Here is a 24717-nt window from a genome sequence, read left to right as displayed (position 1 = left end):
GTGCGCTTGTAAGACCGCTGCGCAAATACCGTGTGAAAAAAAGTATTGCAATGACCACCATTTTATTTTCTAGGGTGTTAGAAAAAAAAATATATAATGTTTGGAGGTTCTAAGTAATTTTCTAGCAAAATAAACAGTTTTCAACTTGTAAACACCAAAATCTCAAAATGAGGCTAGTTCTTAAAGAGGAAGTAAACCCTGATGAGTTTACTTCCTCTTTCATTCCCTGCAAAGGTAAAGCATAATGGGCTACTATGCATCACATAGTAGTCCATTATGTGTCACTTACCTGACACAGGAGCCAGCGAAGTCTCCGCTGTCCCCTGTAGTTCCGAGCGTCCATCTTCTTGGTGGGTCTCCCATGGGTCTCGCTGCTCCGGCGCTGTGATTCGCTGGAGCAGCGATGACGTCACTCCCGCGCATGCGCACGGGAGCCGACACTCGCGGCATATCGCCGCTATCTGCGGCTTACCCAGTGCGCCTGCGCGCCGCTGTCTACGGCGCAGGTAAATATCTCCTAAACCGTGTATGTTTAGGAGATATTTCTTGGACCTATAGGTAAGCCTTAATTTAGGCTTACCTGTAGGTCAAAGTGGTTTGTAAGGGTTTGCAACCATTTTAAGTGGATAATATATCTCTATCATCTCTCTATAGATTATGGAGTAACAGTGCAACACTTTTTTTTTTTTTTTCTGTTATGTGTGAGTGCTGCTGTTTTGCTCACTTTGAATCATTTATTTACACACAGCGCAGATTTTTTCTTTTATACATAATACACCCGAGCCTTAGTTCTTGTGTTTCCTCTGGACCAGGGGTCTCCAAAATTCTAAACACAGGGCCAGTTTACTGTCTGTCTGACTTTATGGGGCTGGACTGTGCTCAGTGGGTATAGAAGATGTCCTGGCATCCAGTAGGAGTAAATAATGCCCCATTGTTATTAGTGGGAGGACTAGTGCCCCATTGTTGGTGCCAGGTGGAAGAATAGTGCCCCTTTGCTAGGTAAGGAATTGTGCCTCGTGGTTGGTGTCTGTGGAAGGGGCCCAATATGCTTAAAGCATAACTTCACCCAAAAGGGGAAGTTCCACTTGTCCGCCTGCCCCCCCCCCCCCCTTCCATATTCTGCACTTTTTTTGGAGGGAGTGGAAGCGGCATTCAGCCCCCTCCTTCCCGTGACACAGGTCCTAAAAAGCTGCGGGACCATTCACAAAGCGCAGTCCAACTAGCGCATGTGCAGTGGGGAGCATACTGTGCCAGATTCCCAAAGTAAACATACCTTTGGGACTCGGCTGATCACAGAGCTAAGTAAAGGACCAATAATGACCCTTTACCACGTGATCAGCTGTCAACCAATGACACAACAAGGTGAGGGACGTGGCGGCAGCAGGTGAGTGGATGCCCGCTAACAGGCGCTGACATGATGGATCTGAAATGACAGGTGCTCTTTAAATGTAAGGAATTATTCTTGCTGGTAGTTGGGAAACCTTCATTTTGTTTGCAAATATTAAAGATTCTATTTAGAATAATAAGCTGTCAGGTTAGTAAAACAGCGATATCAGAAACGATTCAATCATACAATTAATGATCCTGATGATTTGTTTCTCAAATGTCAAGTTTTTGTTTGTATTAAAGCGGGAGTCCGCCGGGACTCCGCGTTTTTTAAAAATTTTTTTTAAAAGCCAGCAGCTACAAATACTGCAGCTGCTGACTTTTAAAATAGTGACACTTACCTGTCCAGCGCGCCTGCGATGTCGGCACCCGAAGCCGATCTCTAGATCGTCTCTCGGGTGCTGCCGCCGCCATCTTGGGTATGGGAATCAGGAAATGGAGCCTTTCGGCTTCATTTCCCGGTTCCCTACTGCGCATGCGCGAGTCGCGCTGCGCAATAAGGACGGTCCCCGCTGCCTCTGGGATCTGTGTGTTTCCCAGCAGGCAGCGGGGCACTTGCGGAAAGGGGTGGGCACTTGCGGAAAGGGGCGTAATCTACGCCCTTTTCCGCAGAGAGCTATCCCGGAAGTGGGTGCAGATACCTGTACTGTACAGGTATCTGCACCCCCCCTCCCCCCTGAAAGGTGCCAATTGTGGCGCCAGAGGGGGGGAGGGTTCCGATGAGCGGAAGGTCCACTTTAGGGTGGACCTCCGCTTTAAGGTAGGTTGTGTATGTAACTCAAAATGCTAATCTATCCAATAATGCTGCAATCACATATAAGCTTTGACATACAGTGGATATAAAGTTTACACACCCCTGTTAAAATGTAAAAAAAAAATGAGACAAAGATCAATAATTTCAGAACTTTTTCCACCTTTTAATGTGACCTATAAACTGTACAACTCAGTTGAACAACAAACTAAAATCTTTTGGGTGGAGGGAAATAAAAATAAAATAATATGGTTGCATAAGTTTGCACACCCTTACACTAATACTTTGCTGAAGCACCTTTTGATTTTATCACAGCTCAGTCTATTTGGGTACGAGTCTATCAGCATGGCACATCTTTACGTGGCAATATTTGCCCACTCTGCTTTGCAAAAACACTCCAAATCTATCAGATTGTGAGGACATCTCCTGTGCACAGCCCCCTTGAGATCACCCCACAGATTTTCAACCGGATTCAGGTCTGGACACTGGCTGGGCCATTCTAAAACGTTAATCTTCTTGTGGTGAAGCCATTCCTTTGTGGATTTGGATGTATGCTTTTGGTCATTGTCATGCTGAAAGATGAAGTTCCTCTTCATGGTCGGCCTTCTAGCAGAAGCCTGAAGGTTTTGTGCCAATATTGACTGACTGGAACTGTTCATAATTCCCTCTACCTTAACTAAGGCCCCTGTTCTAGCTGAAGAAAAACGGCCCCAAAGCATGATGCTGCCACCACCATGCTTCACGGTGGGTATGGTGTTCTTTTGGTGATGTGCAGTTTTTTGATTTTGCGCCAAACCTATCTTTTGGAATTATGGCCAAAAAGTTCAACCTTGGTTTCATCAGACCATAACACATTTTCCCACATGCTTTTGGAGACTTCAGATGTGTTTTTGCAAAATTTAGCCAGGCTTGGGTGTTTCTCTTTGTAAGAAAAGGCTTCTGTCTTGTCACTCTACCCTATAGCCCAGACATATGAAGAATACAGGAGATTGTTGTCACATGTACCACACAGCCAGTACTTGCCAGATATTCCTGCAGCTCCTTTAATGTTGCTGTAGCCTCTTGGCAGCCTCCCCCACCAGTTTTCTTCTCGTCTTTTCATCAATTTTGGAGGGACGTCCAGTTCTTGGTAATGTCACTGTTATGCCATATTTTCTCCACTTGATGATGACTGTCCTCACTGTGTTCCATGGTATATCTAATGCCTTGAAAATTCTTTTGTACCCTTCTCCTGACTGATACCTTTTAACAATGAGATCCCTTTGTGCTTTGGAAGCTCTCTGCAGACCATGGCTTTTGCTGTAGGATTTGATTAAATATCAGGAAAGACCTACTAGAACAGCTGAATATTATTTGGGGTTAATCAGAGGCACTTTAAATGACAGGTGTGTACTGACGCCTATAAAATATGCATTTGAATGGGATTGCTTAATTAACACAGCTACATCCCCAGTTATAAGAGGGTGTGCACACTTAGCCCTTGTACACACGGTCGGAGATTCCGATGGAATGTGTCCGATCGGAACATTTTGTCGGATATTCCGACTGTGTGTGGTCTGCATCGGACTGTTTCCGTCAGAATGTCCGTCGGACCAACTTTTCCAACTTGCCGGAAATATTTTCTGACAAAATGCTCCGTTCGGACATACTCCGATCATGTGTAGAGAATTCCGATCGGACAAAGTGCCACGCATGCTCAGATCAAATTCCTACACCAAAGCTATTGGCTACTAGCCTGAACGTAGTCCCGTTGTAACGAAATAACGTCATCACGTCGGATTTTCCGACAACTTTGTCCGACCGTGTGTATACAACAGTTTCGGACAAAATCCGACGGATTTGGTTGTCAGAATCTCTGACCTCCGACCGTGTGTACAAGGGCTTATGCAACCGCATTATTTTTATTTTTACTCCCCTATTTCAGTTTTGTTTTTCAACTAAGTTGTACAGTTCATAGGTCACATTAAAGGTGCAAAAAGTTCTTTAAATGATTTATCTTGGTCTCATTTTTTTTACATCACAGAAACCTGACGTTTTAACAGGGGTGTGTAGACTTTTTATATCCACTGTAATGTCATTTTAAATGTGTTTATATATATATATATATATATATATATATATATATATATATATATATATATAATATATATATAATTTTTTTTTTTTTTCCCTCAATCCTTTTAAATGAACAGCTTTCATTAAAGAATAGCTGGTCACCCTCAGAAGTATTTGGCTGACAGCTGATAATGTGTTAAAGGGCTGCTGTGATTGGCCCTTTACCACCATCTGTAATCAGTTGCAGGGGACGTGTGGGCAGCGCGAGCACGCCCACAGATGCCCTCCTGGCATTTTAAGCCTGCGCTGTAGCCGTCATTAAGTCATCGGCACATGCATCACACAACGAAAACAGAAGCCAGCTTCTGTAAAAGGGACATTGGTCCCAACATTCACCTTCAGTGCTGCAAATCAGTGCCCATCAGTGCAGCCTCATCAGTGCACATTAATGAAGGAGAAAAATTAAAATGACCTGTTTGCAAAACTTTATAGAAAACTTTGAAAACCTGTTTTGTTTTTTAATTTATTCAAAATTATTTTATTTTTTTTAGTTGTTGTTTAGCAAAAAATAAAAACAGTGGTGACTACCACCAAAAGAAAGCTTTATTTGTGTGGAAAAAAAGATAAACATTTTATTTGCGTACAGTGTTGCATGACCGCGCAATTGTCGTGCAAAGTGTGACGGCCCTGAAAGCTGAAAATTGGCCTGAGCAGGAAGGGGGGTGAAAGTGCCCGGTATTGAAGTAGTTAATTTAATTTATCTTATTTTTATTACAGGAATTTATATAGCGCCGTAAGTTTTACGTAGTATATTGTACATTCACATCAGTCTCTGCCTTCAAGGAGCTTACAATCTAAGGGCCCTTACTCGCATTCATACTGTACAAATACATACTAGGGCCAGTATAGACAGGAGCTGATTATTCTACCAGCTTAGCAGTGTGGGAGGAAATTGATGTACCAGGATGAAACCTGAGGGAAAGCAGAGGGAAAACATGCAAACTCCATGCAGATAGTGCTATGGCTAGAATTTTGATCGGAGGACCCCAGTGCTGTTGGCTAGAAGCACTGACCACTATGCCACTGTGCTGTAATGAATGGCAACTTTTTCATAACTTTTCTCACAGGTTCTCTTTAAGATTAGAGATGCACTGATACCCCTTTTTTTTTTTTTTGTTTTTTTTTTTTTTAAGTACTCGCCGATACCTACCGCAACTGTTTTTGTTTTAACTTCAGCTGTCATCAATAGTACAAAGCTTTACAAGGTTATTTACAAATGAAATAAATTATTATTATTATTTTTTTTTTTTTATTTAGCGCTTTTTCAATGTGAAATGTGTAAATATGTTAGTGAATATTTTTACACATATATATTAACAAGGCAAACAAACAAAAAAAAAGTTTTAATGGTTTATCGTTTATAAAAGAGATGTGAAAAAAAAAAAAAAAAAAAGGCAGGGAAGTAATAATTAAATGGAGGAGAATAGGAAGTTAATTAAGGCTGATAAGGATTATTAAGGGTTTAAACAGAGGAACATTTGTTCATCCGCAGATGAAGAAACAGAAATATACAAAAAGAAACAATGTTTCTTTTTATTTTAGTATTTCAGGGCTGAGCAATGTTGTTAAACATTGCTGGCTGCTTTTTTTTTTTGACAGCTCCATTTACCGGACTTCTTTTAACACAGGGGAGACTCACTGACAGCTCAAAGAGTCTGAAAGTATCGGTTTCAGGTATAGGTGCATTTGCACGAGTACCAATACTTGTGCAAATAAAAATACTCAGGGTTGCACCAATACTAGTATCAGTGCCGATACAATTTAAGATCATGTCATAACTTCCAATAGATTTTCTAATAGTTGGTGAATGCATATATGGATCTGGAATAATATTTCCTCTTTGTTTTTCAGCTGCGGGCTCAGAATCAGGTGCTGAAGAAGGCGGTTTTAGATGAACAAGCTAATTCTGCAGCTTTGAAGGTATCTCTAAATTATTCATTATGGCAAGACACTTATATGTTCTCTTATTTATCAAGCATATAAACTAAGAGGGGGGGGGGGGTGTTCCTGAAAATTGGTGCAAATACCAGGATGAATAAAATAAGTAATAGCGCTGTTATAGACCAGTCTGGGTGTTTCTAATCTTTTCAATAATTGGTTTAAAATTGGTTACATTAATAACATGGAACATTAAGGTCTATCTTTGTGGTGTAAGGCTTCTAAACCAATGCCATCCTGGAAATTGCAAAAGTGCTGAAGATGGAAATCTCACTTCACTTACATAACTGGACAACTGAGACAAATATAATGCAAGCATTACTAAATGGCGGACCGCGCCAATCTTCCGTCTGACCCCCGCCGCGGTTGCGCCATTTAGGATCTGCCTTTTTTTTTTCCACTCAGCCACAGCTGCCCGCTGGCTCTGTTGTCTTTAAAGAGCTGACTTCAGAAAGAGCAAAACGGCAATGCACGGAGGGCGGGGGCTGGCCCAGTTAACTGGTTGCTAGAACCGCCTTGTATTCTAACAACCAATCGGTTAACTGGGGCAAGTCCCGCCCTCCGCCCATCATTTTGCTGCACTTCCGATGTCAGCTGCTGTGTGCCCTGTGTAAGGTAGGACAACGAAGAGAGCACTATTGTTGGGAAGGATGGAGGAAGCTGATGTAAAGGGGGAAAGGAGCAAAAACTGTAATATGACGGAAGGAGGGTGATATAAAAGAGGCAGGGCAGCAATGTGAAGGGAGTGATATGAAGGGGGATGGGGTTCTACAAAGGGGGTGAGGACAGGAATGTGAAGGAAGGGTACTATAACGGGGGCGAAGACAGGAATGTAAAGTGGGGGGGGGGGAGTAATATGAAGGGAGGCTGGGGACTGCGATGTGAGGGAGGGGTACTATAAAGGGGGCAAGGACAGGAATGTGAAGAATCAGTAAACGTAGTAAAAACGTAAACCAGGGATCGGAATCCAAAGCGGGTAGTCAGACATACCAGTAATCGGGGAAACCAGAGATCAGCGTAGTCGGAGGCAGAAGACAGGATCAGGAGCCAGAAGGGATGTCAGCTGGGCAAAGTATTTCACAGGAAAACTACAGAGAATCTCCAGATATGTTGATGAAGGCAGGAAAGGAATGAACAAGGCAGTTTAAATAGCCAGAAGGAGCTGGCTGTAGGCAGGACTGACGAGCTGGAAATGATCACCAGGCGAGCCGCTGAGGAATCGATGGTCCTGACAATTATCCGACAACTTAGCAGCCGACAATTTATCCAACAATTTAGAATGTTACAAGAAAAGATTAACCTTTAACTTTACCGGCTTATATCTCTGGAGCCGACCACGGATGCTGTATTTTCCAAATGGTGGGGGTCAAATTGGGGTAGGAAGGGAAGAGGCTACAGTGACAAGTAGGCAAGAATTTATATTTAAATGTGTTTATTGTATTTAGTATATTAAAATAGTGATGACCATATCAGATTGGGGAGGGGGGTGAAGTCCACTTTACTGTGTTGTGTGTGTGTGTGTGTGTGTGTGTGTGTGTGTTTGTTTTTTTGTTTGTTTTTTTTTAGATTTAGGTCTCGTGGCAGGTGAAACCATTTGTCACTAGGACAGTCTTCAGCCAGTTTCACAGCGGTGCCGCTGTGGGTCCCACACTAATTCCTGCAGCTGCAACCAATCGCACAGTGAAATGCGGGTGCCATGAATCCTAACTGCATGCCGCCTGCATGGAAAATCACACCCGCACTGGGAACCGAGCTGTACTGACGGTTCTGATGCTAGCTGTGATTTCCAAGGTAGTGTAGGGACTTCTTTCCTGCATGCCATGGCAGCCCATTCAAATGAATGAGCTCTGGTACCTGCGCAAACCGGTCATGGGACCCAGGGCTCTCGGTGAGACCCCGGTCTCTGTGCTTGGAGTGCGGCGCGTTCCCAGCACAAAGGGAGATGAGCAAATATGTGGCCCCCGTGGTAGAAATCCCAGTGGGGCTGCATATATGTGTTATGTCGGCATTAAGGGGTACATTTTCATGTTATGTTATTAGTATGTAATGTGTTTTTTTTTTTTTTTTCTTTTTTTTTTTATAGGAGCAACTAAAGATGAAAGAGCAGTCACTGAGAAAACAGCAGCAGGAGATGGATAGCTTGACCTTCAGAAACCAGCAACTGGCCAAGAGGGTGGAGCTTCTGCAGGAGGAGTTGTCAGTGATGGAAACCAAGGGCAAGAAGACCAAGGTATCGGAGCTTTAACCCCTTTGCTGCTAGCTTTTGTGTTTTTTGCACACGCTTAAAAAAAAAAATTTAGGTGTGAAGATTGGATAACCACCCAAATATATATTTTCTGAAAGTAGAGACCCTGGAGAATAAAACGGTGCTAGTACCAATTTTTTATATCAGAAGATATTTGCGTGACGGTTTATCAAATTTCAATTTTCAGTGAAAAATACACGCAAGTAAATTTTAGCGTACAGAAACACAATAATATTACACAATTCTGTAAACGATACTCTTAAAAAAGAAAAAAGGGACGCTGCACGCCCCTAATATGGAATAAATAGGCAAGGTTCCCCGTGGGGCTTTGAGTTGCAGCAATAAAGTACAATTTTTTTGAAAAAATATATATAATTTTATTTAGAAAAAAATCGTTGCATCAAAGCAGCATTTGTTGCAGTTAAAACATGAGCTCTATGGGTGAAGCTAATGCATGTACATAATTTACAGCCATGGAGTACAGAGAAGAAAAAACATGATATATGTAAATCATACTGAGGAACCCTCCAACGCGTTTTGCCCTTTCAGTAGAGGTCTTCTGGGGGAGCGAATAAGAAAACTCTAGAGAAAGAAAGTATATGTATGGTAATGGTAAAAGAAACCAAAAATATCAACAAGCAAGAAATATATCTGTATATTGAATCTTAACACGTTTATAAATATATTTACCAATCACGGCTGAAAAGAAAATTCTTTTGTGTAATCTAAAAGATGAGGTTACATTGAGTAAATACTGTAGATAATAAACATGTGAAGCCTTAAATGAGAAGTAGGGGATTAGGGAAAAAATATAAACAGTCATACTCGCCTAGATGATCGCAGCTGTTCTCTATGTCCGGGAACGAGGTGATCAAACACGGCTGATCACTCAGTTCTCAGTCGTCGGCCTGCAGAGAGACGGTAAATATGAGTCTCCTGATTTCTGCTCTCCCCGCCAGGCTGTGGTGAGGCTGAACCAGCTGCCAGTCCAAGGTTCTGGGTGGATCCTGACCATATGGCCAGCATCTTTTTAGATCCTGGGCTGGGTCTGTGACGCTTCAGCCCGCTGTTGGCCTAAAATGGGTCGCAGGAGTGCAGAACTAACTGTGATTCATAGAAGTATAGCCAAAAAGAGTTTTTTGTGGTGCCTATGAAATGAACTTTGGTACCCAAAATTTTCCATAGGTGATGCTTTGAAAGCCCCAACGTTAGTTTAGTTTAGAATTGACCACGAATAAGGGCCCCAAAATTACTGCTTTCACTCCAATGTGCGTGGCACTATGTAACCGTATGTAGAGCGATCAATGCTTCCATACAAAGCACCCCGATGTGTGTGTTTGTTTTCATTTGCATATATGTTTGGGCAGGCTCTTAAGTTTATGGTGAGGGGTGGGGGGGGACTTGGGTGTAACTTTTTTTATTTTATTTTTTATTTTTTTACCGTATGTCTCCTATGTGATAGCGTTTTACTCTGACAGGTTTTCTGTTCTCCCTCCCATCTACTAAGCAACATCCACCATGAGTGTTCCAGGCCTGCAGGTGAGACAGCAGGGATAGTAAAACATGGCGGGGGGGAAGGGGGACGAGGATGCACTCAGTCGGGTGTCTGTAGACACGATATAGCCACACAATCAGTTCACCTAACGACAGATAGTTGGCTTGTCGGATTTACGCGCTCTTCCGGCTGCTGTAAACCCCCCCCGCTGACATATGGCAGATCAATTGATATACATCATCGATCGAGTTTCAGATTCCTGCATTCGATCACTCATGACTCTTCTTTTTGATGAATTAGTACTGTATTTTTTCTTTAATTTCTATTAGAAAAATGTGGAGTCTTCTCAGCTGACTCAAGAACAGAAAAACGTCTTTGATGAAGATCTGCAAAAGAAGATAGAGGAGAATGAGAGGCTGCACATCCAGGTCACTAACTAACTAGAACATTCTTTAAACCTGCTTAACCTGCTTAGACCTCCCCACATATACTGCGGCAGGGTGGCCCTTAAGAGCAAAATCGCATACCTTTTACGTGATTTTTGTCTTTGGGGTCTGGGGCGCGCGCTGCCGGAGACCTGCTCCTGTTGTGATTGGAATTCACTGATCTCATGCTGACAGCCTTGATCGCGGCTTTATCTACTTCCGGGAACCCGGCCTCCGACGGTCATAGAGATGACTGGTGACCATCTGGTCACCGGAAATCTCTATCGTCGTCATCCATTGCCTGCTGTTTCTTTCTCCGGGCCCCCGATGGCACCGGAGAGCCCGTAGAAGCACCGTATGATAGCGGAAGGGGGGGCCGTCCCGTCGCTTATAAGAACGATCAAGCGGCAAAACTGCTGCTATGATCATTCTTATCATGCACAGAATCGTCGGCTGGAAGGAATGATATCTGAATGATGCCTGCAGCTACAGGCATCATTCAGATATCATTCTTTCCAGCCGGCGATTCTGTGCATGATAAGAATGATCATAGCAGCAGTTTGGCTGCATCCCCGCACAAAGTCACAGACATCATATAGCGCCCTAAGGTATTGAAGTGGTTAAGAAAATCGATTGGAGGAAAAAAAAATCAGCACAAGGTGCGGTACTTGCATTCAGCCTAGGTTCATACGATTGCGATGCAGACACTGCATGTGATTTGAACAGGAATCGCAACTCATACCTACATTTTGTATGGCTGATATCGGATCCGCATCAAGGTGGAGCAGGACTCTTAATCCCCCCCCCCCCCCCGCACCTGAATCGCATACCCATGCAATTCTGGCAATCGTAATGTGTTTTACGTTCTGTTTTCACACCCATAGCCGACCACATGGATACTGTGCAGTTGTGATGCGGGAAAGGCACAGGATTCACGCGATTCCGGCATAAGTGCGAAGCGTAATTTTTGTAAAAAAAATAAATAAATAAACATTTTAAGTTTTCAAAAAGTTTCATACAGTGCAAGACAACGGTACGAAAAAGTGCCAGTAAGTAAGTAAGCGAGACAGAACAAACAAGGGCAATTCCAAACAATCTGGTCAGTATCAGAGCAACAGCCTAGATATCAAGAAGGGTTGCACTAATGGCGTTTTTTTTTTTACCGGCTAGTATGAGTACTGATATTTTTGGTCAAGTACTCGCTGATATCAAGTACTGATTACCTTTTGCGGTGTGATTTGAGCCCATACAAAATGAATGGGCTCAAATCACACTGCAAAGAATCGCATGTGGTTTCCTGTGTGAACCCAGGCTGAAGAGAGATAGAGATATATATATATATATATATATATATATATATATATATATATATATATATATATATATATATATATATATCTATATCTCTATTTATGTGTATATATAATTTCAAAATTGTTGTCTTTTTTTTTTGTTTTTTTTTTGTTTATAGTTCAAAAACTAAAAAATGCAGAGGTGATCAAATGCCACCAAAAGAAAGCTCTTTTTGTGGGGGAAAAAAATACATATATTAAACTTTTGTACTGCGTTGCATGATCGCAATTGTTAGTTAAAGTAACGCAGTGCCATAGAGCAAAAAATGGCCTTGTCATGAAGGGGGGTAAATCTTCTGGAGTTCAAGTGATTAGATTATCTAAACCTGGGCTTTAAATGTATAAAGGGGAAAAAAAAAAAAAAAGTACATATATGCTGATAAGGAACTTCTAGTCTGAGCAGTGAGGAACTGTAAAGAGCGGCTTTGTCTTCCACCGATGACAGTTGTATAAGGAATCTGCGGTAACATTACTGATCGTCTTTTTCTTGCAGTTTTTTGAGGCCAGCGAGAAGCACAAGCAGATCGAGGATGAAATGAGGAGCCGGCTACAGGTCCTAGACGCGGGAGCCGCACAGCACCAAGCTGTCTTAGATGGCCTGAAGCAGAAATACATGGAGACCATCGAGAAGTTACAGACTGACAAGGCAAAGTTAGAGGCAAGCAGAATAAACTCGGCTTTGTTTTTCTGGGGAACTCCTGCATTATACATGACCCAACTTCCTTCCTTACTGTTCTCTGCTGAGTAGAGTAAAAGAAATTGCTGACAGAGTGGAAGTAAAATGACATTTGTTATTACAAACCTTTTCAAACCATTCATATTATTATTACCATTTTGCCACCCCCACCACAGCAATTGTGTAAAAGTCATCGCCTGTGGGGTCTTCTTGCCTGGCGGTCTGTGTGTTAAACATTCACTGTCTTAAAGGAGAAGTCCAGGCTGAGCTTGTTTGGCTGGACTTCTCTGGGTCACAGGGGTGCAGTTTGTTTTGCACTCCTGCGACCCGTTTTCAGCAGAAGTCTCCTCTCTGCTGACGTTGCTGGAATAAGTCCAGGCACCGCGTCATCCCGACAATATACATTACAGCCTTTAGTTCAATGTATTTCTAATTATGTGACTTCTGAAGGTAATTGGGTGCACCAGAGCTTTTTATGGGCTTCATAAGAAAGGGGGTGGATACATACACACATGCCATTTTTTTTTTATTTCTGAAAATAGTTTTATGTATATATTTTTCTAATTTTACTTCACCAACTTAGACTATTGTATTCTGATCCATCACATATAATTCAGATTAGTGAAATGATGTCCACCTGTGTGCAAGCTAAGTGTCACATAAAAGCGTTAGTGAAGCCCACTTTGTTATTTTTACCTACAGGTAAGCCTATAATAAGTCTTAACTGTAGGTAAAATTAATATTCTTGAACTTCAGAGCTTTGTGTCAGAACCGAAGGCTCCCCCACGCATGCACGGGACTGGTGTCATCACGGCTCTGGCCAATCACACAGCTGGAGCTCATGATCCCAGAAGAAAGATCGGGGTAAGATATCAGCCCTCTCAGTGGTGACATTGAGCCGCAGAAGTGCTTCGTTCCAAGGTAAGTATTCCATAATGTGCAATGCATACTAGCACATTATTATTATTATTATTTTTTTTTTAACCAGCCCCGGTATACTGCTTTAATCAGAAGAGAAAAAAACCCTGATAACGCTTAGTGTCTTGCAAAAGTATTCACCCCCCTTGGCTTTTTACCTATTTTGTTACATTACAGCCTTTAGTTCAATGTTTTTTTTTATCTGAATTATATGTGATGGATCAGAACACAATAGTCTAAGTTGGTGAAGTGAAATTAGAAAAATATATACATAAAGCTATAGGGATGCACCGAATGGGTTTTTTGGTGCCGAAACCGATACCGAAAATGAAAAATACACTAGGCCGAAAACCGATACCGAAACAGCACCGATACCGAAAATGACTGTTTTTAAAAAAATATTTTTATACAGGAGGTGGTCAGAGACTGGCGACATGGTACAGGAGGTGGTCAGAGACTGGCGACATGGTACAGGAGGTGGTCAGAGACTGGCGACATGGTACAGGAGGTGGTCAGAGACTGGCGACATGGTACAGGAGGTGGTCAGAGACTGGCGACATGGTACAGGAGGTGGTCAGAGACTGGCGACATGGTACAGGAGGTGGTCAGAGACTGGCGACATGGTACAGGAGGTGGTCAGAGACTGGCGACATGGTACAGGAGGTGGTCAGAGACTGGCGACATGGTACAGGAGGTGGTCAGAGACTGGCGACATGGTACAGGAGGTGGTCAGAGACTGCATGCATGGTACAGGAGGTGGTCAGAGACTGCATGCATGGTACAGGAGGTGGTCAGAGACTGCATGCATGGTACAGGAGGTGGTCAGAGACTGCATGCATGGTACAGGAGGTGGTCAGAGACTGCATGCATGGTACAGGAGGTGGTCAGAGACAGAGGACGTGGTACAGGAGATGGTCAGACTGGGGACATGGTACAGGAGATGGTTAGAGACAGAGGACGTGGTACAGGAGGCATCCCCCATTGCAGGCCAGTGTCCCCTATTGCAGCCAGTGTGCCTGTGCCCCATTGCAGCCAGTGTGCCCCATTGCAGCCCATTGCAGCCCGTGTGCCATTTTGCAGCCAGCCTGTGCAGGGAAGAGAGCCGCCTCCGCCGCCTGTTTTATCACAGCGCCGGGAACATCACAGCTTTCATTTCAATAGCTGTGTGTTCCCGGCCGCGCGCCGTCACACGCAGCCCCTCCCCCTTGTCCGGGCACTTAGACAGATCATCCGCAGGCCGGGAACACACAGCTATTGAAATGAAAGCTGTGATGTTCCCGGCGCTGTGATCAAACAGGCGGCGGAGGCGGCTCTCCTGCGCTATACACCCCCCATGATGGGCATCACCAGGGGCGGGGGGCGGAGCCCCGCCCCCACCCAGGCCACGCCCCATTTTCGGCTCCATTATCGGCCGTTTTTCTCTTTCGGCAAATTGCCGAAAAGGGCATTTTCGGCCGATATGTTTAGGCGGCCGAAATTTCGGTGCATCACTATAGAGCTATTTTTCAGAAAAAAAAACTGATAATTGGCATGTGCGTATGTATTCACCCCCTTTGTTATGAAGCCCATAAAAAGCTCTGGTGCAACCAATTACATTCAGAAGTCACATAATTAGTGAAATGATGTCCACCTGTGTGCAATCTAAGTGTCACATGATCTGTCATTACATATACACACCTTTTTTGAAAGGCCCCAGAGGCTGCAACACTGAACCAAGAGGCACCACTAACTAAACGCTGCCAGGAAGACCAAGGAACTCTCCAAACGAGTAAGGGACAATGTTGTTGAGAAGTGCAAGTCAGGGTTAGGTTATAAAAAAAAATATCCAAATCTTTGATTCCTAGGAGCACCATCAAATCTATCGTAACCAAATGGAAAGAACATGGCACAACAGCAAACCAGCCAAGAGATGGCTTAACACCAAAACGCACGGACTGGGCAAGGAGGGCATTAATCAGAGAGGCAACACAGAGACCTAAGATAACCCTGGAGGAGCTGCAGAGTTCCACAGCAGAGACCGGAGTATCTGTAGATAGGATGACAATAAGCCGTACGCTCCATAGAGTTGGACTTTATGGCAGAGTGGCCAGAAGAAAGACATTACTTTCAGCAAAAAACAAAATGGCAGGTTTTGTGTTTGCGAAAGGGCATATGGGAGACTCCCAAAATCTATGGAGGAAGGTGCTCTGTTCTGATGACACTAAAATTTTACTTTTTGGCCATCAAAGAAAACGCTATGTTTGGCGCAAACCCAACCCAACACATCACATCACATCATCCAAAGAACACCATCCCCACTGTGAAATATGGTGATGGCAGCATCATGCTGTGGGGATGTTTTTCAGCAGTCAGGACTGGGAAACTGGTCAGAGTTGAGGGCAAGATGGATGGTGCTAAATACAGGGATATTCTTGAACAAAACCTGTACCACTCTGTGTGTGATTGGAGGCTAGGACGGAGGTTCACCTTCTAGCAGGACAGTGACCCCAAACACACTGCTAAAGCAACACTTGAGTGGTTTAAGGGGAAACTTGTAAATATGTTGGAATGGCCTCGTCAAAGCCCAGACCTCAATCCAATAGAAAATCTGTGGTCAGACTTAAAGATTGCTGTTCACAAGTGCAAACCATCCAACTTGAAGGAGCTGGAGCAGTTTTGCAAGGAGGAATGGGCAAAAATCCCAGTGGTAAGATGTGGCAAGCTCATAGAGACTTATCCAAAGCGACTTGGAGCTGTGATAGCTGCAAAAGGTGGCTCTATAAAGTATTGACTTTAGGGGGGTGAATAGTTATGCACATTGAATTGTTCTGTTATTTTGTCCTATTTGTTGTTTGCTTCAGAATAAAAAAAAAAAAATCTTCAAAGTTGTGGGCGTGTTCTGTAAATTAAATGATGCAAATCCTCAAACAATCCATGTTCCAGATTGTGAGGCAACAAAACATGAAAAATGCCAAGGGGGTGAATACTTTTGCAAGGCGCTGTACATGCCATAAAGTCTTTGGTGGAAGTGTTCTAGAATTAGAATCCATGCCAGGTGACTATGCACTTATAACCAGTGCGGTCTGGTTTATATCCTTGGACTATGGACATTGACTGAGATGGTACACTGTGCTGTTAGTTTGCTGCAATTATTATCTAATATGTGGTGTTTTATGCAGGTTAAAGCATTGGCCCTGGAAAAAGAGGCAAAAGACTGCAGACTACGATCAGATGATTGGTGAGTGTGTGCGATAACACATACACAATGCTACACAAAATTGTACAATTACATGATATATCTGAGAATTATTAAAGCTCTCCTCCCAGGAAGATAAAAAACCATTCCTTTGCAGTGGGGCTCTGCAGGGTTTTATGCTGGTTAATGCCAGTTCTTGCCTAGGATATCATTAAAAATAACTTTTACTTACATTATCACTTGCTCTGCTGGTAGCCACCACACAAATTTTCGCCCCAACGCTCCAGCTTTTGAGTGGCACCTTGGCGTCCTCAATAAAAATGCAGTGCTATTGGCCTTGCATTGTACCTGATCACATTGGAGTGCCTGCGACTGCTGGATCACCCTCGAGAAAAGGCTCTGAAGGGTGACTGCAGAAGCTTAAACTGACCATAAATGGATGGAAATTCAGCCAGTTCAGCAGAGACTGGACAAAGTTCCGTCCATTTATGGCCGTTCCTGCTTGACAGAACTCGATCTCGACTTCTGTCAAATAAGAATGTTGAAAATACTTGAAAATCTTCATTTTTTTTTTTTTTTAAAGGGTAAGTTCACCTTTTACAGAAAATTCTGTAAGCTGACCTTACACAGGACCCCCTCCTCACCACCCCCCAGTCCCACAGAGCTTAGAAATCCCTGCAGCTGAGTCTCCAAAATGCACTCCACCAGGTGGGTCATTTCGGAGCATTCTAATTAGTTGGCACTGCGCTGACCAATCAGAACCCGTGTAGCCGTCCTCTTAGCGGGGAAGACGATGCGTGAATGCCCGAGTATATTCATAAGCCCCGTACCTGTGATGAGGCTATACCGGGGCTCAGAATGGGAGATTGCCGCGCTCCAGGTCAGCGAGACTGGGGGAGAGATGAGAAGGGGGTCCTGTGTAAGTTCACCTTACAGATTTTTCTGTAAAGGTGAACGTACACTTTAAGTTCAGGTCATCTTTAAAACTTTGAAGAAACCTAAAACTGTCTCGATAGGAATAGCAGCAAAGAAACTATTACATTTTAAATATTCTTTATATATAATATATATAAAATGTATATGTATGTGTCAAAAATATTGGGAAACCTGCCTTTACATGCTGATGACCTTTTAATAGCATCCCAGTCTTAGTCTGTAGGGTTCAATATTGAGTTGGCCCACCCTTTGCAGCTATAACAGCTTCAACTCTTCTGGGAAGGCCGTCCACAAGGTTTAGGAGCGTGTCTATGGGAATGTTTGACCATTCTTCCAGAAGCACATTTGTGAGGTCAGACACTGATGGATGAGAAGGCCTGGCTCTCTGTCTCCACTCTAATTTATTCTAAAGGCGTCCTATTGGGTTGAGGTCAGGGCTCTGTCCAAACTTGCTCATCCATGTCTTTTATGGACCTTGCACAGAGCCCTGACCTCACCCTTTTGAATGAAGTTGAGTGGAGACTGCGAGCCAGGCCTTCTCGTCCAACACACAAATGCTCTTCTGGAAGAATGGTCAAACATTCCCATAGACACTCCTAAACCTTGTGAACAGCCTTCCCAGAAGAGCTGAAGCTGTTATAGCTATTGAACCCTATGGACTAAGACTGGGATGCCATTAAAGTTCATGTGCGTGTAAAAGCAGGTGTCCCAATACTTATGGTAAGATTGTGTGTGTGTGTGTGTGTGTGTGTGTGTGTGTGTGTGTGTGTGTGTGTGTGTGTGCTTTTTATCTTCCCTAAGCTATAACTCATAATCTCTTTTTTTTCTCTTTTTAAATGGTCTCTTCAGCCAAAATCAGCTGAAGACTCTTCATGTAGACCTGAGCAGTCGTCTAGAGGATTCTCTGTGTATCATTAATGAAAAAGTACCTTTCAATGACACAAGTAAGTGTATGTGCCCTGCATATGTTCATAAAATATTATATTTATACTGCATTCAACGTATCTCCATTTATGTAAAGCGGTGGTATAGTATATGCAATACATTGACAAAACATATGGAATATAAGAATACTGTATTTTGGGTTACAGAAGAATTCTTGAACTTGACATTGTTAGCAAGAAGCAATGTAATATTTTCCAACAGCATATACTATACAGCGGAGCAAAAAAGTATTTAGTCAGCCACCAATTGTGCAAGTTCTCCCACTTCAAAAGACGAGAGAGGCCTGTAATTGTCATCATAGGTATACCTCAACTATGAGAGACAAAATGTGGAAACAAATCCAGACAATCACATTGTCTGATTTTTGAATTAATTTATTTGCAAATTATGGTGGAAATTAAGTATTTGGTCACCTATAAACAAGCAAAATTACTGGCTCTCACAGACCTGTATCTTCTTCTTTAAGAGCCTCCTCTGTCCTCCACTCATTACCTGTATTAATGGCACCTGTTTGAACTTATCAGTATAAAAGACACCTGTCCACATCCTCAAACAGTCACACTCCAAAACTCCACTATGGTGAAGACCAAAGAGCTGTCGAAGGACACCAGAAACAAAATTGTAGACCTGCACCAGGCTGGGAAGACTGAATCTGCAATAGGCAAGCAGCTTGGTGTGAAGAAATCAATTGTGGGAGCAATAATTATAAAATGGAAGACATACAAGACCACTGATAATTTCCCTCGATCTGGGGCTCCACACAAGATCTCACCCCGTGGAGTGAAAATGATCACAAGAACGGTGAGCAAAAATCCCAGAACCACCTGGGGGTCCAACGTAACAAAGGCTACCATCAGTAACGCACTACACCACCAGGGACTCAGATCCCCCTGTTTAAGCCAGTACATGTCCGGGCCTGTCTGAGGTTTGCTAGAGAGCATTTGGATGATCCAGAAGAGGATTGGGAGAATGTCATATGGTCAGATGAAACCAAAGTAGAACTGTTTGGTAGAAACAAAACTCGTCGTGTTTGGAGGAGAGAGAATGCTGAGTTGCAACCAAAAGAACACCATACCTACTGTGAAGCATGGGGGTGGCAACATCATGCTTTTAGGTTGTTTCTCTGCAAAGGGAACAAGACGACTGATCCGTGTACATGAAAGAATGAATGGGGCCATGTATCGTGAGATTTTGAGTGCAAACCTCCTCCCATCAGCAAGGGCATTGAAGATGAAACATGGCTGGGTCTTTCAGCATGACAATGATCCCAAACACACCACCTGGGCAATGAAAGAGTGGCTTCATAAGAAGCATTTCAAGGTCCTGGAGTGGCTTAGCCAGTCTCCAGATCTCAACCTCATAGAAAACCTTTGGAGGGAGTTGAAAGTCGTGTTGCCCACCGACAGCCCCAAAACATCACTTCTCTAGAGGAGATCTGCATGGAGGACATGGAGGCCAACATACCAGCAACAGTGTGTGACAACCTTGTGAAGACTTACAGAAAACATTTGACCTCTGTCATTGCCAACAAAGGATATATAACAAAGTATTGAGATGAACTTTTGATATTGACCAAATACGTAATTTCCACCATAATTTGCAAATAAATTCTTTCAAAAATCAGACAATGTGATTGTCTGGATTTGTTTCCACATTTTGTCTCTCATAGTTGAGGTATACCTATGATGACAATTACAGGCCTCTCATCTTTTTAAATGGGAAAACTTGCACAATTGGTGGCTGACTAAATACTTTTTTTCCCCACTGTATGTAATGGCTATCCCTATCCTGGGTAGTCAGTGATGCACACTGTATAGCCAGACATTTGTGGACACCTGATCATCAAGTTTATAAACATCCTTCCTGACTTCAGGCATTTCCAGAGAAGGGTACTGTACTTTATCAGGCCCTTGGGGCACTATTCCTACCGCTGACACCAACAATAAGATGCTATTCCTATAGCGCATCCTACTGATCATTGGCATTATGTAATTTTTTTACTCTCATTGACCACCAAGCCTAAGGCATTGTTTACTCCCACTGATGCTGGGTCTTCATACCTACAGGTCACAGTTTAGCCTCCCTAAAGTCTGAAGGACAGTAAACTGGCCCTTTGTTTAGTAATTTTCTGGACCCCTGTTTAAGCCTGAATTCACACCTATGCAGTTTTAGTGCTTTTTACATATTTGCACTACATAATGTGTTCCATAGGAAACCATGTTAAATGAACTGTAGTGCAAATCTGCAAAATGCAAAAAAGACTAAAAACTGCATAGGTGTGAGTCCAGCCTTAAACAGTTCTGCTCTTCCAACCTGTGATAACAGTCCGGTGAAGGCCCTTTTCTGTTCCAACATGGCCTTGCCCCCTGTGCATAAAGACACAGTTTAATGAGCTTAGTGTGGAGGAACTAGAGTGACCTGCACAGAGACTTATCTCAACCCTACAAAACACCTTTGGGATAAATTGATATACTGATTGCTAACTAGGTCTTCCCATACGGCATGAGGACCTGACCTCACAAATGCTCTTTTGGTTGAATGGGCACACATTTCCAAAGGTACATGCTAAAATCTTGTAGGAAGGCCTTCCCAGGAAAGTGAAGGCTGGGGGTCGCACTTGTTAACCTTTTTGCACTACACATGTGAGGTATCATCTCGAATCTTGGAGTGAGAACAATAATTCTAGTGCCAGTCCTTCTCTGTAACTCTAAACAGGTAGCCTGCAAAGGCTTTAAAGCATCACCTTCGGAGATATTTAAGTACCGTAATTTATCGCCAATCCATGAGTGTGTACAATTTTTAAGTGTGGCATGTTGGGTATCTATTAACCCCCCTAGCGGTAATCCCGAGTCTGGCTCGGGTTAGGAATTTACTGATAGAAGCGGTAACCCCGAGCCAGACTCGGGATCGCTTCGCTGGATGCAGGGGAGGACACAGGGAGAGTTACTTACCTTGTCCCCTGGATCCAGCGATGTCCCCCGCGCTGTGTGATCGAGCTGTCCTCCGCTCGATTCACAGTGCTGAATGCCGCTGAGCTCCGTTCCCTGCGGCGTTACGGCGCACGGCGGCAAATTCAAAAAAGTAAAAAGACACAAAACACACACAGCACTGTAATCTTACAGATTACAGTGCTGTATTAAAAATTACACACCCCCTTTGTCCCTAGTGGTCTGTGCAGTGCCCTGCATGCACTTTTATATTATAAATACTGTTTTTTTCTGCCTGGAATTTGGAGATTGTCCATAGCAACCAGAAAGTGTCCCTTTTTCAGTGTTTTAGGATTTAATTACATTATTGAATAATTTTTATTATTCTTTATTATGTTATAAACTTTATCATACCCGGGATGTCTGCTAGACTTTGGTTTGAAGAGATTTAAGAGCGTTATTCCTAAGAATTACAGGACTACAATATAAAACGCCAAATTTCCATGCAAAATAATTGTACCGCTTTCAGCACCTAATTCCAGACTGAATCATACCGCAAGGGAGGTTAAGTAACAACATCTTTCATATTATACAACAAAAAATTGCGGTATGGTGTTTTTTTTATTTATTTATTTTTTAAATCATTACAGTGTATTTTTTCCCCCAAAAAATTGCATTTGCAAAACCGCTGTGCAGATACCGACATATGACCTAGAAAAGTGCAACAATTGCCGTTTTATTCCCTAGGGCCTCTGCTAAACAAAAATGTATAATGTTTGGGGGTTAGAAGTAATTTTCTAGCAAAAAAATACTGATTTAAATTTGTGAACAAAAAGTGCCAGAAAAAGCCTCGTCTTCAAGTAGTAAATGTACTCCCAAGAAAAAATTTAAAACATATTTTATTTTTATTTTTTATCTTTCCCCATATTTTCTAACTGTTTCCCAATAATCTGAAATGTATGTGAACATTATAAAAGATCTGTTCTCGCCATCTTTAGATTTCTACATAATTTCCTTTTTTATGTTGGTTCTCTGTGTTTGCAAAGAGAAATGACTTGACTATTTTTAGTTGGAGTCATAACACCAACATTGATCTGTGATTGTGTGGAAGATCGTCTCTTATGTAATGATATATGCTTGAAGTGGATGTTTACAAGAATCATTGACTTTTAGAAGTTTGATGCTGTTGTTGGTGTTCGCTATGAAGATACTGAAATGGATTTCTTCTAATACTGAACTCAATCTTCGGGAATAATATCCAGTCACCACTAATTGTTATAGGGAAGACATTTGTATGGATTTATAGTTATTCATGTTTGTCATGCCTTCTTCCTGAGCGCAACTTCCCACTGTCATATTTATTTATGTATTTTTATTTAAAAAAAAATTTTAAACTGAATTTCAGGCAAACGGCTAAATACACACAGATACATTTTTGGGTGTTTTACCTACCAAAGTATATGGTGGTATTTGATCACCACTGGCTTTTTTTTTTTGTATTTTATATAGATGCAAAAAGACCGATTTTTTTTTTTTTTTTTTTTTTTTAATTTTTTTTTTTTTTTTTTTTTATTATTATTATTTATTTATTTTTATTTTTTTAAACTGAACTATTTCTATTTTCTTCTTCTTTATAAAATCTAGATAAAAAAACAAAAAACAAAAAAAAAAGAAATTAGATTTTAGGGCAATTTTTTTTCTGCTACATATCTTTGGTGAAAAAAAATAAAAATAAAATCCCAATAGGTTTATATTGATTTAGTTGTGCAAAAGTTATAGCTTCTACAAACTATGGTATAATATACTGGATACACAAAAATGGAAAGCGTAAACTTTCCCATATAGAAATAGGACTTTAGAGGTTGTGATGCCGTCACTGAGGTGAGCACACATTCAATATGTATGTTTAAAATATCATATTTATTGTACAGGTTTTACATAAAAACATTTGCGTAAGTGTATATCTCAATATGTGAGCAACATATATCATATCAATATTGATACTTGTTCCCAGCAATAGCTTAGCACTTTGCACTTAGATACTTGAGCATACAATCTACCAGCATGTTTCGCAGATGTATTTCTGCTTCTTCAGGGAAACTCAAATATGACTCCTAAATGTATCAAGTGGAATCAAAGAGAACATCATTACAATCACATCAAATTTTCAATGAGTTACAAAATTCTTTATAATGAACATTTTAACTATAACAAAAGAAGCCTAACAACCATTGGGGGGTTATTTACGAAAGGCAAATCCACTTTGCACAGCAAGTGCACTTGGAAGTGCAGTCACTCGCAATCTAAGGGGTAGATCTGAAATGAGGGGAAGCTCTGCTGATTTTCTCATCCAATCATGTGCAAGCTAAAATGCTGTTTTTATTTTCCTTGCATGTCCCCCTCGGATCTACAGCGACTGCACTTCCAAGTGCACTTGCAGTGCAAAGTGGATTTTCCTTTAGCAATGGGGAAAAATTCCTTCAAAATATATGTTGCCACCAGGCAGTCAGGGAGCCAAACCAATACCCAATATTTGGTCAGTGGTGTCAGATCCACTGGCCAGGTCTGGCAGACATCAAATCGTGCCTATGGTGGAATGAGGCGAGTTTCACATGTAGATCTGAAATGCTGAAAACATAAATAATCCATATGACATAAAACAAAATATGCTGATTAAAACCAACATTAGCAGCGCTTCAAAATTCAAATGAACATATAATGTAATATATGTTAATTCGAATTTTGAAGCGCTGCTAATGTTGATTTTAACCACTTGCGGACCAGCTGCTGTTTTACTGCGGCAAGTTGGCTCTGCTGCGCGAAATCACGTTGTTGTATTGTACCCGCCGCAAGCTCTGAGTCCGACCACGGGTCCCGCGTACTCGATGTCCGCGGGGATGGAGAGGAAGAACCGGGAGATGCTAATGTAAACAAGCATCTCCCCGTTCTGCCTAATGATCCTAATCCTGCATTTTTTTTTTTTTTTTTTTTCCGTAAATAATTTTTTTATTGAAAATACTGTAAAACATAACAGAGGTAAATGAGCAAATAATACAGTGGTTTTGGCCCCATTGTTACAGTGGCCGGAAGCAACAATTACACAAGAAACACAAGCGTTTGAGCTAATCCTGCATTTTTAATCACGCTGATTGCTGTATTAAATGTGAATGGTCCCAAAATCGCGCCAAAAGTGTCTGATCTGTCCACCATAATGTCGCAGTCATGATAAAAATCACTGATCGCCGCCATTACTAGTAAAAAAAAAAAAAAAAATAAATAAAAATAATTAATAAAAATGCTATAAATCTATCCCCTATTTTGTAGATGCTATAACTTTTGGCGCAAACCAATCAAGCGCTTTTTGCAATTTTATTTTTTACCAAAAATGTAAAAGAATATGTATCGACCTAAACTGAGGAAAAAAAATTTTTTT

General features: G+C 41.9%; 1 protein-coding gene across 1 annotated transcript in view; it reads left to right on the top strand.

The window, feature by feature from the left end:
- Positions 1-24717, top strand: part of PPP1R21 (protein phosphatase 1 regulatory subunit 21) — a 147469-nt gene that overhangs the window by 10767 nt on the left and 111985 nt on the right. The window contains exons 2-7 of the mRNA XM_077485604.1: positions 6104-6172; positions 8274-8420; positions 10260-10358; positions 12201-12365; positions 16460-16518; positions 18262-18356. Coding sequence (XP_077341730.1) covers positions 6104-6172; positions 8274-8420; positions 10260-10358; positions 12201-12365; positions 16460-16518; positions 18262-18356 — 634 coding nt within the window. The remainder of the gene's footprint in view (positions 1-6103; positions 6173-8273; positions 8421-10259; positions 10359-12200; positions 12366-16459; positions 16519-18261; positions 18357-24717) is intronic.

The sequence above is a fragment of the Lithobates pipiens genome, unplaced genomic scaffold (assembly GCF_037356315.1).
Source record: "Lithobates pipiens isolate NorthernLeopardFrog02 unplaced genomic scaffold, aLitPip1_a1.2 Scaffold_18, whole genome shotgun sequence".
NCBI classification, from domain to species: domain Eukaryota; kingdom Metazoa; phylum Chordata; class Amphibia; order Anura; family Ranidae; genus Lithobates; species Lithobates pipiens.
The sequence above is the reverse complement of the archived record's forward strand: the minus strand, read 5'-3'. Positions and strand labels throughout refer to the sequence as shown.